Source organism: Ambystoma mexicanum, chromosome 3q (assembly GCF_040938575.1).
Source record: "Ambystoma mexicanum isolate Mex_15411 chromosome 3q, UKY_AmexF1_1, whole genome shotgun sequence".
Lineage (NCBI taxonomy): Eukaryota > Metazoa > Chordata > Amphibia > Caudata > Ambystomatidae > Ambystoma > Ambystoma mexicanum.
The window spans coordinates 586,313,902-586,332,041 of NC_090926.1; the positions used below are offsets into that span (position 1 = coordinate 586,313,902).

General features: G+C 46.1%; 1 protein-coding gene across 2 annotated transcripts in view; it reads left to right on the forward strand.

The window, feature by feature from the left end:
* The first annotated feature begins 2,331 nt into the window (after positions 1–2,331).
* The window catches only part of CENPM (centromere protein M), a 153,643-nt gene continuing 137,834 nt past the window's right edge, over positions 2,332–18,140 (forward strand). The window contains exon 1 of one of the 2 annotated variants that reach the window (XM_069654397.1): positions 2,332–2,518. In XM_069654397.1, coding sequence (XP_069510498.1) covers positions 2,462–2,518 — 57 coding nt within the window. In that variant the 5' untranslated portion in view covers positions 2,332–2,461. The remainder of the gene's footprint in view (positions 2,519–18,140) is intronic. The other variant, XM_069654398.1, reaches the window with a different exon arrangement.

Below are 18,140 nucleotides of genomic sequence, written 5' to 3' on the forward strand. Positions count from 1 at the left end.
ATAATGATTAGTTTCTTGAATATTTGGAACTATCAATAAATTGAAAAAACGTGTACTAATGAAATGAATAGCACTTTTTTGTGATACTTTAGCTCATTTATATGACTTTTAGATGTTCAATTAGTGAATGAATGGTTGAATGCTTGAATAGCCAAATTTTTTTTAAGAACTGATTAAATTATTTCATAAAATGTTGTCTGTACAAATCTAAATAAAATGAAATGATGATTTGATCTTTACATTCCCTTGCCTTCCTCTTTCAGTTGTTTTCCTCATTTCCAGGTACCACTTTTCATATTATTATTATGTTTCTACCTCAAGGTACCAGTGAATATTGAGGTTCCCACCTTGGGTTTGGTTGAATATAAAAAGTACTATCCACTGCCACCAGCCAAAACTCGATCAGGGGGGACGGAGACGTGCCCCCTCGACTAACAGACCCTGGGGCAATCGAATTGCCCCAGCCAGTACGTCCACAATATGATGGTTTGTACTGGTTCTGTTCAGAATGTAAGACTAGTAAAGTCAATGGTGATTTTACATGCCCTGGGAGACAGTAGTCAGTCCCAGGGTATGGAATCTATACTGGGGGGTCACTATGACACCCCTGTGTCACTGCACTGAGGGTGCTGTGTAACACACATCAGAAAAACACATGAAGCCCTATGGAGTAAAATACCCCATAGCCCATTAAACACATCTAGATTCAAAGAAAAACACTCAAATCATTCCCAAGAGTGAGGGTAAAAGAGTCTCACTCTTGGCAGGAGAAAAAAATAAACCCCAAAAATCCGGCAAAGCTGCTGGGGGACTCACTAGGTCAGGAAATTCAGCCTAAACAGAGAATTCTCCCTAACATGCACATATTGAGTGCAATACAAATAAAATATCATATATGGAATATGCTAAATTTCGGGGAAAAAGGGAGTATTTTTCCATGTATTTGTTGCGTTTCTCGTGTCTGAAAATGCACTCTTTCTATATACGCATTTAGCTTAATCAAATTCCTGCTAAGGAACAAACCATCCATTGGGGAGAACATTCTGCTTCTTCTGTAACAATGGCAGATTGTCGGTTTTGCCTTGGTTCAGATTCTATTGAAACCCTGAAACATTGGGTCATTGTTTGCCCGGCTCGTGTATCCAAGAGAGATAGATACTTTAAACATAGGGTAAGCCTGGATTCCTTAGTCTCAAAAGAATTATTCTGGTCTATGCTTATGTGGGGGGGAACATTTTTCTTTGATGCTCTATATCAATTTTTTTATCTGATGTTCTAGATCACTTAGGTGAAACATTTTTTGTATGCATTAACTATATATTTAGAGTTTATTGTTAAGTATTGATGCAGGGCTGACCAGCTGTGAAGCCATTCAGTTTTATCCAGGAATAATTTATTGTACATATTTACATCTTTACAGGATCCAGTTTTTCTTATTATGTACAATACCAGTTCAGGTAGTCATGGTAGACCTTATAGGTACACAGACAGGTAGACACAGAGACAGAGACCCACCAGCCATCCTTACACACCCAGCTCAGGCCCCCAACTGACATTCATGGAACACTCACTCACAGACCCACTCAACATTCTCCTGAGCTGCCCATCATTCATGCATCAACATTCCACCAGCATGCACTCCTGGCCAGTGACAATACTTACATTACAACATCTCCCTTCTATAACATTCACACATCATAACAATGTTATTATTTGTATCTTGCATGATTAATTTGTGAATTGACTATCTTCTTACGTTCGTTTTATATTGAACATTGTATTTATGAATTTCTACATTTGTGTAATGTTTAATGTAAACCAAATCACAATAAAACACTAAAAAAAGTATCAAAACATTTTACACCACATTTAGTAGCAGGAAATGTAAAAAAAAACATATGATTTACAGCCGCAAACATGTTACTTAGTGTTGTTAATGTTGCATTTATTTGCTCCACTTCCCTTGACAGCATTCGCAACCGAATTTACTTTTTTTGACATGTGGGCGGAGCCCTGGGCATGGAGCATTAATCTCAGGGTTTTTGATTTTCAAATGTAGGCATGTATACGTGCACTTAGCCTAGAAATCGTGTCCGTAATTTGAGTATTTGTCCAATTTACTTATTTTCGCAATTTCGATGCTTTGTCCAGAATGCATGCAGTTTCGCGAATCAAAGTGACATGCATATATGCAGCAAACCATAAGAGCTCGAAATTAGGTAGAACCAGGATGTCGTACTACCTACTAGCGAGAGCGCCATGTTCAGCTTTGTTCTTCCCCACCTCCCCGCCCCCCTTCTTAAATCATGAGTCTTTTTTCCATTCCAACTTTCGCATGACCACCGAAATACGCCGTCAATTGTGACGTAAATACGCACTCGCTGAAGGAAAATTAAGTGTTGTATGTGCTGATGACGTCTTATGAAATTTGAAAGATTCGCGGGAGTCAGGGGGAAGAAAGATGACAACGTTACGGCCTTTCCACAAGATGCCTGTGCTGAACGAAGCAGTGGTGCTGGTGAGTAGGTCGGGTCGGAAAAGAAAAATATCAGTTCTGGCACACTCTTTGAAAGCTACCTGCCACCCGACCAATAGGGAGTACCTCTTGTGCCTGCAGATCTCCGCCAATCGGCTCCTTGCAATGACAGTTAACTCGTCCAATCAAATGCGTAGCCTATGCCCTGATGTACGGTGTAAATTAATCTGAGTATAGAGGGAAAATATAGCGAGTATGTGGTTGACTATTGTAAAAGCACGTGAGCCTGTGGAGAATTACGAGTAGTATAATGTCACACGTGCAAACTATGCAAGGGGCGCCGGGTATATAGCTCTCAAGTTTCCCATGTCCAGGGGCATCCATGCAGTTCTGTTTTTGCCTGAAATTCTGGATCTTGTAGTTTTTTCTTAATTCCAACTAGGAGAGAAAACACAAGTACCAGAATCCAAAACCGGACTAGCTGGCGACTTTAAACGTGAAGGCATGAGGATCATTACCTCCACGTCCTTCTTATCAGTACTTCCCATTCCCTCCTCTATGAAAGGAATGTTTTTCTCCAATATAAACCCAGGACTGGACTACCATCTCCTGTCTGCACTGCGGCATGTTCGCATGTATGTCTTTCTGGCCCTACCCCTCCCATATAGAGAGTTTTATAAGCTGTGCTGGAATTAAAAAAAATAATAATAATGATTTAATGGCGTGATCCCACCAGCGAAGGGTCTGGTTAGTGGGGTTGGGGGATTGTGCACACCCCTTCTTCACGTTTGTCTCAGAAGATTAATAACGAACCCCTGGAAAATAACACAAGGGAGGGGCGTTTCCTATAAGGTTGCAAGCAAAGTATAAAAGGTGCACAAGAAAATTGATCTCTAGTGGGCGTTCCCACTACGGTTTTGTAAAGGCATCGATTTTAGAAACTACAAGACATCTACTTCTTTAGACAGAATGGCTTATCTTAAGAAATTGCTGCTATCAATACATTGGGCAGATGGCGACAATCTCTGGAGGAGGTGTTTTAAATGGCAATTTAACACCTGTTGTGTTCACTGTGGCAGGCTTCTTACATTCTTTGAATTAGACATCCCTTTTGATAATAAGGAGAGCGTAGCTCAGATATGTCTTTTATAACGAGCCTGCACACATGTTTTGGACACAAGTTGTATTATGTTGTCTAGTATAATGTCTTCTTGCATCCAAGATATTACATTTATTTTACTTGTGTATTTTGTTAATGTTTTTAATTGAAAATTGTAGATGTTTGTTTAAATGTTATAGGATGTAATATAACAATACTGTTTGTATGCAATTGTCTTTTAATATCCAGTGCGGATGAGCACGTTAAATGATGCTTTTATTTTTTTTCTCTGTGATGAATTGTAAAGGTTTTTCTAAACCATATACAATAAAAATGTGCACACCTTTTAAACCATAAACATGTACTTAAATATTCCTGATTTCCTGTAGAGTAAAAACATAATAAGGGATTTCACAGAGATCTCGATCAGGTGCTCAAGTGATCTTATTGTTAAGTGTCTCGCCCCTTATTCTACTTTTCGCCCTAAGATTTTCAGCTTTGGTAGTGCAGCACAGTTTTTAAAGTAGTCTGAATTCACTAAAATAAAGGGTGCAAATGGATTTTCCCAGATTCGTGATCTGACGAGAATTTTTTTAGCCAGGTCGGGGAAAATCCGGCCCAGTGCCAGCACTGGGTATAAGAGCTCCATCACCCGTTTACAATGTCCCCCTCCTTTGGACATGAGCCATCAATGGAGCTGCTGTTTCTCCCAATGTCTCTGCACAGGTGCGAGGGGACTGGAGCTCCGCGGTCCTAGGCAAAAGTCAGTCATGCAGGGACGAAAGGTGAGCCGCAACAGATGTGACCCGGTTGGTGGTTATCAGAATAAAAAGCAAAGGGTAACACTGGCAGGTTGGCACGGGTCTGCTGGAGGAGGGAACGGCAACCCAGGGAAAGAGACGGCCATCTTGGATTCTGGGGGGTTTATCACATCTGCCAGATGGAAGAGTGCATATCATAATTAAGCAACCACCCCACTCGGCCAATCCGCAGCACCGGCAGGCGGAAGCTGGCTGCGGGAGAAGGCCAGGGCAAAGGCCCTCTTAGCCCCCGTTTGCTACAGTGTTGAGGCGGTCTCAGTACGCCAAAGGTAAGCCCTCGACCTGACCTTGCCGGGCCATACGCCCCCCCCCCCCAACTAGTCTGCAGCTTCCTATGACCCTTCTACAGTGCCAATACACGGCAGACGATCTCTGAGGAACTACCTCTGCCCCTATGGAGTCACACTCGGTACCTCCATCCGTCTGCTACACCGATTTACTCACGGTCCATGCACCCTAAGCAATAACTCTAAGCCGATTATCGAGTGCCACACGTAGGCTACCACGACTCTCTCTATAGCGCCTCACAGTCTCTAATTCCCAGCTTCACTGTATGAATGCTACGACCGAACGTCATCTTTGTATTTAATCCATTCTGCCTATTCAGCACACTAGTGCATTTAGCCCATTTGCCACATTGGGCCTGCTCTCAGCCCAAATGTTGTATCTAGCCAAGGATTGCATTTAGCCTAACTGTTGCACCTAGCCTATTACTGCACGAGCCCGTTGTTGAACCTAGCCCAGGAATGCATTTAGGCTAACTGCTGAATTTAACTTATGACTGCATCCAGCACAATGTCTAAATATGCAGCCCGTGCCAAGTAAGTCCCGCATTTACCTACTGTAGTACTATATTAATTTGAGCATCGAGCCACAGTATTGGTGTATTAGTTACAGTATTAGGGTATTACTTGTACTATTTTTGGTGAACCCGCACTTGCTCACTGTAGTACTGTATCCCTTAAGAAACCTCGCCCTGAGCCATTGTAACACTGTATCAGCACCTTAAGGCACATCTGGTGAGTCCCACAACATGCATGTTGCCTGCCGCCTCCTAGCCACATTACTGCTCAGCCTAACTCAGGTTCACCATCACCTAACGCTGACGTACCATCCGACCTCTGAGCTTCCCACACTCTTAGCCATTATGACCTTACCACATTCACTAGGGATCAAACCCTCGAAATTCCTACTTGCCCTTAACACCAACTCCGGCCACCTCTACATCAGACCCACGACATTCCTGCCTGAACTTTGCAAAACCCCCAAGGCCTCCAAGATCTACTCCAATACAGTAGCAACCCTTACACAAGCACAATGGATCAATCTATTTGCCAGGAAACCTACAACTAACCAACCTTGCTCTGCCATAGTCGGGAATGCCAGGCTCTGTTCCAGACTTAATAAGAACCTTGCCCCACAGTCCAACTCGCAAGAAAAACCTTTCTATCCCACCCTGAATAATGTTGCAACATCAAAAACATACAAGAAAAACAGAGCTCTCCTAGAAAAATCTCTAACCCCCCACCCCCGGCCAAGACTTGCCCCCAGTTAAAAGGTGCCCTAATCAATGCCAGATCGCTGGTGGCCCACGCCACAGACATAGCCGATCTAATCACCACAGGCGACCTAGACTTCCTAGCTGTATCCGAGACCTGGCTACACGAAGCAGCAGCACCTTCCTTTGCGCTGGCCGTACCTGCCAACTTCACCATCGTCTCATCGAAGGGAGATGGCATCGCCATCATCGCCAAATCTAGCCTAGGACTTGGAGCAGCCCCCTCACCCACTCTTAAAGGAATGGTTTGCCCAAATGTTTTTATTTCAAAAATAGATAGCCAATATTAAAAAAAAAACAAAAACGATTGGCAGCTGCAGCTTTTCTGCCTGTAGTCTACGGTCTGCTTCCTCCGAGTCCCGGCACCAATGAAGGAAAATCCACCCAGTGGTAGCTTTTGTTTACTACAGCTGGCTGGCTTTTCCTTCATTAGTGCTGCAAAAGCCAAAGCGAGCACAGCGGCGGGCATCCATTTCACAAAATGGATGCCCCCATGTGCTATCTTTGAGCTTGAATTGCTCAAAATTTTACATAGGGACTTCGAAGAAAAAAAAATGCCAATCGTTTTTTTTTAAATATTGGCTATCTTTGAAATAAAAAAACATTCCTTTAAGTCCTGTGAACTACTTACAGTTAAGCTCACCATTTCCAAGAATAGCACCCTCACCATCCGCCTTTTATATACAGACCCCCGGGCCCTACTGGCACTTTCGAAGAAGACATGACACTATTGTCAGACAACACCAATCCCTCGCCCAAAATCTTATTGCTAGGGGATTTCAATCTGGGTTTTCACGATACCCAAGCCATGGCACTATCCAACATCTTAACCGAACTGGGCTTGACCCAAAGAGTCAATCAACCAACCCACGAGAAAGGTCGAACTCTTGACTGGGTAGCGGACTTCAACTCAGAGACCGCCATATCATCTATCCTACCATTAACTTGGACAGATCACTTTCTCATCTCCTTCACCACTCAGACCAAACGTGTAGAAAATAAAACTAATCAGATAGCGCTGCCCCTCCCTACGAGGAGAAAATGAAATATAACCACTGACAATCTCCTGCCTCTCCTACTACCTACCTTGAACACTGCCTCTGAACTCGGCGAACTTAACCAAATTAGTTGAATTGTACAATGCCTCCATGACCTCTGCGCTAGACACCATAGCGCCTCTCAAATTACGCAAAAGCAAACCTAAAGCCCATCTTAACACTTGGTTCACCCCCAACTAAAAATAATGCGCGCAGAAAAGAGAACTCAAAATCTTATGGAGAAATCTCCCGTCAAATGAAAATAAACTCAATTTAACTGAATCAGCAAGTAAATACAAAGCTGGTATCCTGAGAACCAAAAGAGAAACCTACAACGACTGGATCAGCAAAGCCAGTTCCAACACTAAGGAACTTTTCCCGATCTTAAGGAAACTGGAATCCCCCCATAAACCCTGAAGACCCTTGCACCAAGTATAAAATTTGGTGCACAGACATTCAAAATGCTCTGTCTAACAAAATGGACACCCTCCAAAAAAAGATCACAGCCAAAAGGCTTACTATTGCCAAACCTGACTCTGCCCCAGAACTGACAAAACCCCAATTGAAATGCATTCCTGAATTCAAATTCTCACAAGTTACAACCTTAGAGATGGAAAAAGTCATTGCATCTCTTAAGGCGACATCTGCCCCCTGCAAATAATTGAAGAAGCTGCCATAGACCTTGCCCCATTCATCACTAAATTAATAAAGGCTTCATTTCACTCCTGCAATGTACCTTGCGCCTTACCCTTGCTATAGAAAGCTTCCCTAGACCCAACCATCCCCACCAACTACAGGCCAATTACTACTGTCCTGTTCCTCCTCAAAATTCTAGATAAAGCGGCCTATTTACAGATCCAGCACTACCTGGAATCTAATAAGCTTCTTGGACTTGGACAATCAGGCTTCAGACCATTTCACGTTACTGAAACTGCTCTCCTAGACCTCAAGATGCAAATTGACTTACTCAAGGACAAAAGGCAATGCGCTCTGCTCCTCCTACTTGACCTGTCGGCCGCCTTCTATTTGGTGGACCACTCCATTCTATGCAAACACCTGTCCACTGCGGCCAACTTCTCGCACGAAGCCACTGTTTGGATCCAATCATTCCTCAACAACAGGTCGATGAGGGTCTTCTCTCAGTCAGCCTCCGCTGACTCCACCCCATCAGATGCAGTTTCCCTCAGGTATCTTATGTGTCCTCTACCATGTACAATATATTTGACAAACTGGAACGTCTGGGGATCAACTACGCAGATAATGCCCAGATACTTCTCCCACTATCTGGCGAGTACGACCGAGATCTAGCCCTCCTAAACAATACCTACCAAGTCATTCAGGCATGGATGGCAGTCCCGATACCTACCAAGTCATTCAGGCATGGATGGCAGTCCACGGATTATGCCTAAATGACGAAAAAAAAAATAATCCTAATCCTAGGTTGTCCAGCCCAACTCAATAAACTTGATGCACAATACTCTACATTTATTATTGACAGCATCACCATCAAAGTGGCTAAAGAAACCAAAACGCTAGGCTTTTACCTAGATTCCACACTGAACATGGGGAAAACAAGTTAACCCCACCTCATCCGCCACAGCGTACACTTGAAGCTTATACATGCATGCAAACCCTACCTATCCACTATGAGCTGTACCACCCTTGCAAGAGCCCTAATAATGTCTAAACTCGACTACTGTAATTCCCTCTACGCAGGAGCCAGTAAACAAATCACTAACAAGTTACAAATCCTCCACAACAATGCTCTTAGATCCGCTCTTAGCATTCCTAAGAGGGAACACATCTCTGCTGCCAGAAGAGAAACCAAATGGCTTCCCATCAAAGACTGGATTCTATTCAAACTTGTCTCAATCACCTACAAATGCCTGAACAATGCTGCCCCACTGTACCGCCAGGAAAAAATCAAGCAGAAAATCTTCATCTCGCCCTACCAGAGCAGCCCAATCTCATTGCATAACAATGTTATGTTATGTTATTTGGCATTTATATAGCGCCTTATGTATCAATGGTATGATCTCAAAGCGCTGGTAGGTTGAACGTCCCCTCGGGAATCGCATTTCAGTCGGTAGAGAGAGAGATTGTGGTATGGTGCATGGGTGCACCGGATATATGTGCAGCTGGTGTGGTTGTTGCATGATAGCTGCTTCTTGGCGGTAGGTGTGGTGCTGAGGAAATCAGTTGGATGTGTTCAGTCTGGAGGGTGGACACCCAGAGTGAGTTCTGGCTGCGTTGGGCCTGAGGAGACGCTTAAGCTTGCCGTAAAGTGCTCAGCTAGCTGTGTTTTATTAGGATGATGTGGAGTTCGTGGGGTCATGTCATTATGAGAACAGCTAGACCGAATGTGTCATAGTACAGCTGTGTTCTAGTTGAATGATGGTGTATAAGGGAGAGTAAGCATAGTAGTGTGATATGGTGGTTATCCGTAAAGCGTCTGCGATCAAGCATGAGAGCAGGACAGGGGGCGTACATTAGGCACAATTTCTAAGTTCACCTATAAGTGTGAGACATGATATCATTCACAATTCCAACTAAGTGAGGGATAATGCTACAATCATAATTCTATCTAGATGAGGCACATGCTATCATTCACCATTCCATCAATGCCCAGATTTAACCTGAAAAGAGCTGTAGGGAACAGCTTCCCGGTCCAACCCGCCCTCTACTGGAATGCACCACCCCTACACTTGCGAAAAGACCAAACCTTCCCTAGCTTTAGGAGAAACACGAAAATGTGGCTGGTCTCTAATGACATCTGATTGCTATCCCCACACTGTGTATTTACACTCTATATATTTGATGGTATTGTGCTCTACATGCAATATTTATATATTGTAACTTCTGTGCTCTGCTTGTAATATTTATGCATTGTAATTTCTTTGCCTACCTACAATGTGTACCTAATGACACTGTATATTCTTGCCGCGCACAGATACCTTCGGGTGAGGAGTGCATTACAAATAAAATAAACAAACAAATAACTTGATGCTCAACCGCTTTTTTGTTGGTCCCTAAAACGGATATTGCATAGAATCCCGATTGGTTCTACTAATTTATTGATTGTAAAGTTTCCTCCCCCTCTTATTTTGTTTTAATAGTTGTAGTAAGTTGGACCGAGATCAGTAAGTAACAGTCTAACCAATTTTTGTTTTGCTATAATAATTCCATATTTTCTTTTAGTAATATATCGCACTTCAGTAGCCTGTTTTCTACAGAAGACCTGATGTTAAGAAATAAGGTTTCCAGAGGCGCGTTACGCAAGATCTCTAATTTAGGGGCACTGACTAATGGAGGCCAAAAAGAATTGCCTATACATATTCTTATGCATTGGTACTGAAAGAACTAGGTTGTCTTATTGTTAATCACATCAATAGGTACTAAGCATATTTAAGAGAACAATTTTAAAATGCTATTCCGTGAGTGCTGAGCAGTGGCTTACCCGTGTTTAAAACCGGCAGCATTATGGGCCTTGGACCTTGGGACCGCATACATTATAGACTGGCTTGTATTTTGCACATTGCCAGCACTTTGCTGTGCAGATGCATTGTCCCCTCCTTTAAGTAGCTTGATGCTGAGTGGCTTGACATAACCAGTTTTGTCATCACCTCTGCCTTGTGTGAAACATAGAGGTGAGGACTGGGGTCACTTGGTGTTTAATAAGGATTTAATAAGGATTTAATAAGGATGGCACCTTGCCGTGTTTCATACTTCTTGATGCTTCTATTGCAGAATACCTCTTTGATATTCAAGGATTTCGTTTCCATTCACTGGTCTGCAGAAGGAGTACTTTTTTCTTTTTTGGGGTACAATACAGTGGGCCTCATTACAACTCTGGCGGTAGCCGTGCCGGTAAAAACAGCAGGCTGCCGCAAGAGTTGTGTATTTTTTCAGCACCTAGCTTTGGGGAATCACCAGGGCATTACAGCCCGGCGGCCCCTGAAGCCATGCGTCGGAAAATGTAACTCCCCATTCCCATTTGAGTCCCATAGAACTCAATGGGGAGGACGGATGCACAGGCACTGTGGACAACAGTGCCGGTTCTTCCATCAAAGGCTGCGGGCGGGTGCCATTCCGCCCACCAGGTCATACCTGGTGAACCGGAGGGCATCCTGTCCGCAAACGTGTACTTTTGCCTTTAACCTTCCGGCACCGTTGTTACCAGACCGCCAATGTTATAATGAGGCCCATTGACAAAGGATGTCCCACGCGTCTTATGTCAAGAGAGGGGACTTCCCCACAGCACTAAGGTTAATAAACCTGAGTTGCTGACCAGTCTCCAAGCTTGGGCAGAAGCGTGGGAGGTTGGGGAGAAGACCCCAGGGGACGGGCTAGGCCTTGTTTACCTGAACGGACCTTCCGAGGGGGTAGACGATGACCGCATGAGCAGTGTTTCTTGGCAATCATCCTCCCCCCGGGGGGAGGGGGCAAGTCTCAACACTCAAGAGTGTCAGTGAGGACGGTGGCTAGTGCGGCATACTGCAGGTCCCAGGCCTCGGAGCTGTCTCTAAATGGCCCCGTAATTGTTCCGGCTGTTAATGTGGTAGCGTCTAGAAAGCTCCTGCTTGAGGAGAGGAGACTAGCGCTAGAGGAATAGAAACCGCGGGACAATGTCACCATAGAGATGCACAAGCTGGCACTTGAAGAGCAGAAAGAGGCCAACAGATTTGCCTCTAGTGAGTGCCCGGGATAAGCCCCGAAGGCACATCCCCAAAGACTTAGCACAGGCTTATGAAGTGGGGAAGGATATTTTTGACTGGTTTGAAGCGCTCGAGCTGGCATTCCAGCTGCAGGAGGTTGGCGAGGTACCGTGGGGTGCAGCCCTGATGAGTCGCTTCCTGACACCAGGGAGTGATGCAATTCTTCAGTTCACTCCTGAGGAAAGCCCGTTTATGAGTGCATGAAGGCAACCTTCCTCAGGAAGTTCTGTAAAACCCCAGAACAGTATCTCAAGAGCTTCAGAGAGCTCAGAAAGAAAAGTGGGCAGACTAGTCGTTGAAATATCTGAGCGGGTGGGTGGCTGGTAACAGTTGACACATTTAAAGGGATTAACAATTTGATTGCGTGTGAGCATGTGTTGAAAAATGGTGAGGTCGACCTACACCAGCATCTTGTGGACAAGACTATCACAGACCCTAGGGAGCTTGCGAAGGCTGCCAACAGTTCTGTGAGTACTCCAGAAAAAGGCTCAGGCGAGCACACCCAAACCGGAAGAGAAATCGGTGGACAAAAAAGTTAACGAGGATGGGAAGGACAGAGGTCCAACGCAATCCTCTTCAAAGTCGGGTGCCCAAAAGAACCAAGGGAAAACTACAAACTCTAGCTCAGCCGTACACCAGCGCAGGCACCCCCTAACACTGGGACACCTGCGTTCTCACCACTCAAAGGTTTTGTGTATAAGGAGCTGGGCCATAGGAAAGAGGATCCTGCTTGCACAGGCTTACCCAAGCAAGCCAAGTGAATGTTGGACTTGTGGAAGAGGCCATCATTACTGTGGATCTTTGAGGAGGATTTCCCACTGGGCCAGGGAGTGGCTGAATGTGGATTGGTTACATTGAGCGGGAACGGTACCGGATCTCCAGAAGAGACCCCAGTTCCCAATAATACTCCACTCTATCTAGAACATGTGTATATCAGTGGACACGAAAATCCTGCGGTGCGAAACACCACGGCTAGCATCACTACTGTCACCCGGCAGTGTGTACAGCCAGGCCAGTATATTGCTGGGCCTGATTTATTGCGTAAGTGGATTTGATGGTTAAGAGTAAGTGCCCCTTGGCAATATTACAGCTGGCGAGGTGAAACGACCCATCACTGTGTAGTGGTGAAACGACTCCATCCCTGTCCCATGTCTGTTGGGTAATGATCTTCCTGATCCCGAAATAGCTGCAGCCGCTACACGACCGAGGGCCAAAGAGAACGCCAGATTGAACAATAGGAGAGCCTTAGGGCCTGGAGTGCTTCCAGAGGGCTTGTTGGAAGGACCGGTGTGGCTAGTAGCCTCTAGTCCACTTCCACAGACTACTGAGTCGCCTACTCCTGCAGGAGAGGGGCTAGTAGCCACTGAAGACCCTACCTTGGTAGCAGTGAACAGTAACCTGAGTTGGAGGACGAGGTGGGCGCTGATCTGAAGGGTCTGCGCAAGCTGGATGAGTTTGCATCAGCTGGGGGCCTAGATCAGACTGACTTCTACAAAGCCCAGAAAGAGTGTCCCACCCTGGCGGGTCTGCAAAAGCAGGTAGAGGAGCAGGCTAAGGGCGAGGCCACTGAACTGTTCAAAGTGTGCTGGGAGAATGGACTCCTGTACAGTGAGCCAAAGGATTCTGAGGCTGAGGACACCAAAAGATGGTGGATCCCCAATGCCACAGAAAGTTCCTTTTGGATTTGGCTCACCAAATTCCTTTAGTGGGTCACTTGGGAGTGACTAAGACATCAAACCGGTTGTTTGCACAATTTTACTGGCCACAGTTTGGCGTAAAAAAAGTTAAGAAATGTATCCGGTCCTGCCTGACTTGTCAAGCTTCTGGCAAGTCAGGTGGTGCCACAAAGGCTCCGTTAATTTCACTACCTGTGGTTGGACGGCCTTTCAAGCGAATAGGCATCGGTCCTTTGGATCCACAAACCAGCTCAGGGAACAGATATATCTTGGTGGTGGTGGACCACGCCACGAGATATCGTGAGGCTGTCCCTCTGAGGAGCATCAAAGCCCCCATGGTTGCGAATGCTCTTATTGGGATATTCTCCCGTTTTGGATTCCACAAGGAAGTTGTTACGGATAGGGGATCAAACTTCATATCAGCATATATGAAGGCTATGTGGGAAGAGTGTGGAGTCACCTACTGGTGCTCTACCTCCTTCCATCCACAAACCAATGGGATCGTTGAGCGGTTCAGTAAGTCCCTGAAAGGCATAATGGGTGGCTTGAAAGAGCACCTGAGAAAATGGGATATTCTCCTGCCATGCCTTCTTTTCGCCTACAGGGAGGTGCCACAGAACGGATTAGGGTTTAGCCCCGTTGAGCTTCTGTTTGGACACCCTGTATGGGGTCCCCTCAGTCTAGTGAAGGAGGGATGAGAAAGCAAATCCTCATCCCCGTCATGAGATGTGGTGGACTATGTACTCTACCTTTGGTCTAGAATGGCAAAGTACATGGCACAGTCAACAAGGAATCTAAAGGCTAGTCAGGAGCTGATGAAGCACTGGCACAACCAGAAGGCCACAGTGACAGTTTATTCTCCAGGTCAGTCTGTGTGGATTATGTGGCCTGTCAAACCCAGTGCCCTTCAGGACAAGTGGACTGGGCCTTGCTGGAAAAAGTCGGTTATCTCATTGATAAGTCCCTAAACAGATGTGCATGGTCTTTCACGTCAACCGGCTAAAACCCCATTAGAGCCGGGATGACTTGGTCATGGTGTTAGTCACTGACTGAGATACTGAGGAGACCCCTTCCAGACCTCCTGCACGCTGAAGTCATAGATGGGTCAGTACCTTGCAACTGACAGTCGCCGCTTACTGGGACAGTTTGCCGGTCTGTTTTCTCTGACTCCAGGTCGTGCAGATTGGGGCACCCATGATGTGGACACGGGAGACAGTAAGCCGGTGAAGAATAGAATTGTCCGATGAGGTCAGGGACACCATGAAGGAGGACATTTTACAGATGTTGTCCCTTGGAGTGATAGAGACTTCCCACAGCCCCTGGGCAAGCCCAATGGTACTGGTCCAAAAAAAGACCAGTAGTGGGAAAACTGAAGTTCACTTTTGTGTGGACTACAGGGGGCTCAATTCTGTCACGAAGAGTGATGCTCACCCCATTCCTCAGGCAGATGAGCTCATTGACAAGCTTGGCGCTGCCAAGTAGGTGTGTACTTTTGACCTCAGAGCTGGGTATTGGCTGGTCGGCTTGACGGATGGAGCGAGAGAGGGGTCGGCATTCTCAACCCTGGAAGGACATTAACATTTCACTGCGATGCCCTTTGGATTAAAGAACACCCCTGCCACTTTTCAGAGGTTGGTTAACCAGGTTTTGGCTGGACTGGAAAACTTCAGTATCGCCTATTTAGATGACATTACTGTGTTCAGCCACACCTGGGAGGATCATGTATCCTGATACAAGTGCTTCAGGCGCTGCAGAATACATGCCTGACTATCAAGGCCACAAAGTGCCAGATAGCGCAGGGTACCGTAACTTAGCTAGGCCACCTTGTTGGAGGTAAGAAACAACCTCTCGAAGCAAAGGTACAGGCTGTGAAGGATTGGGACATCCCCACCATACAGATGCAGGTGAGAACCTTTCTAGGTTTCACCGGGTACTACCGGTTGTTCATCAGAGTATGGGACCATTGCCATGCCTCTGAATGATGTAACATTCAAAAAGATGCCAAAGAAGGGAACTTGGACCCCCGTCTGTCAAACCTACTTTCAGGATTTAAAGGATGGATTGTGCAGGGCCCCATTTCTGAATGTGCCGACTACGGTCAGGAATTAATGTTCCAGACGGGCACTTGTGATTTTGGGATTGGAGCAGTGTTAGTGCAGCAGAACTCTGAAGGGGTAGAGCAACCTGTCGCCTACGTTAGCAGGCGGTTGACAAAAAGGGAAAGGAACTGGGCTGTTATAGAAAAAGAGGCGTATGTGGTCGTGTGGGCTGTAAAGAAGCTGAAACCCTACATCTTTGGGTCTCACTTTACGATCCGGGCGGATCACAGGCCTCTGCGATGGTTAATGGCGATGCAAGAGGAGAACCCTAAGCTTTTGCATTGGGCCATGTCCCTACAGGGATTAGATATGGACATGCAGCATAAGATAGGCTCCCATCATGAAAATGCAGATGGCCTCAGCCATTACTTTCGCCTTGATGACGAAGCAGACCCTCGGTCGGGTGGTGGTTCCCATTTTGAGGCTGGGGGGCATTTAAGGAATTCGACCATCCACACGGGGAGAATGCTCCCGCCTGAGCTTTTTTATTTTTTTATTTTTATTTTTTTATCTTTTTTTTGTTGTTAATTTTTTTTTAAATCATGAAAATGAATGATGGAAGATCAACATCTGAGAAATGTGTGAGGCCATTCCGAACCCATTTCATCTGCTTCCCTCACAAAACGCATAGTCCTGTGTGCTCCAGGAAGACACAGCCCATATGTGCCGTCTTCCCCAGTCCTATTCAGCTCGAATATGACAGCCACGGGTACATCAACCCATCTCAAGGGTGAAGGCGCACCTTCCTCCAGCCATGTGCAGCCTAATTAAAATATAAAACAAAGGCCCCATGGATTTGCTTTTCCTTTGTATAATCCGGTTGGGGCAGTGCATACTAATGAGGAATAATTAAGGCAAGCCTGGGGAAGATGGTTCCTGGAAGAGACCACAGAAAGGCGGGGCTAACACCCCTTTGGTATGCAATGTGTCAGCATGAAGCTAGTTCCCAGCTCTGTATGAAAGGCAGTGAATGTCCTGTCTGGGTCCAGCAGTTACCGTAGGAGTCTTTGCCGAGCAGACCCCTTTCAAAGGGACAAAGGATGTGATTTGGGGTAGACGGGAAGTCTGCTCCCATCACAAACTTCAAGGGAGCCCTGCACTTTAATCAAGAGTCATAGAGGGCTCAGTTAATCAGAGAGATACTTTGATCTACAACAGACAGGAAGATGGGCGGGACTTGGGTATGTGTTGTCACCCCTTGTCTGTCCTGTTGCAGAGCACTCTGGTCCTGACCTCATGCATAATAGACGATAGCTGGCGGGCACCCAGGATTGGTTCATTAAGGTGGGCTTAGCCTGCACCAATCACTGGGACCCATTTGGCTTTAAGAGAGGGCTGAACCCCTCACTTGAAAGGTCATCCGACGACTTCAAAAGGAGTAAGAAGGACTCGTTTGGACCCGGGCTGAAGGTACAGTCTATCTTACATCTGTTGGGATGGAGGTGAGCTCATTCAACCCCCCCTAGGTGATTCCAAATAAGGCGGACCCCATACGAGGTAATATGACATAGAAGGGGGGAGCCGTTCGCAAATAGGTCTCATATAAAGGCCCTGTAGCGCATAGAAGTAGGTGAATAGCACTAGGTGAATAGCACTTGCCAAGTCCCTGCCCCGCAACTCCATTTTGTATTACGCCAAGAAAGGACAAGCTGTTGGCCTGCGATGCTCACGTCCGGAGTTCACCTAGAGGGACCAAGCTCCATATCGGCACACCAAGCCAGCTCTGCTTGAGCCCTGTTCCCACGGAAGTCCATTTTCCTCTTGGCCCTGCGCCCTGTGAAGAGCATTAGACAGTACCAGGCCCTGCGCTGAGTCCATCCATCTCCACTAAGCTGCCCTCGGGCCTCTGACACCCACCCAGCCAGGCCTGAGCCGGCCACACTCCAACGACCTGACAACCAGGTCCTAACCAAGGTGCTCACCACAGATCTAAAGCCTGCACGACTGTATATCTCTCCAATAGCAAAACACGTCTTCTGTAACATGAGGTACTGGGAAGGGTAAATCACAGATCAGATCACCAGAGGGGAGATCTTGGGTGTGGGAACTCCGGTATTAATGAAGCCCTGAATGTGGGAGTCAGCGTGACTGTATTTTATCCTCCCCTCTCTCTGGCACCCCGTTTCTGTGGTGCCCAGGTGCCTGTCATAATGAGTGAATAGCCAGTTTCAGTTGTTTAGCTTAGATTAGATATATTGTATTTGATGAGTGTCCTGACCTTCATTGCAAGGATGAGCCCAGCTGACCCTTGTGCACCAAGATCGACTGCGAAGAACCAGCCAATTAGTGCCTGGCATCCCCTATGGAGCAGGCACATGTGTAGGGTGCCTCCAATCGGGAGCCCCAAAATGTACTGTAAAGAAGGTGACGCTTCTGGTGTTTTATAAACAAATGTTTGATGATTGGAGAGCAGAGCACTGTTGAGCAGCAGAGTCCTTTGCTGATAATTGTATTCTGTACAATGAAACCTTGTTGTCCTTGCAAAGCTATCTCTTGGCTTCTTTGCCTAGCGGATTGTATTTACTCTGGAGTGTACGTACAGAGGGACTTGCCTTCACATCTTCAGCCAGTGAAGGAAGGCAAGGAGCTCCAAGTGGGAAGAAAGATCCCTCCCCTAAACTTCTCCCAGGGAACAGAGGGAGATACCGGACTCGGAGGA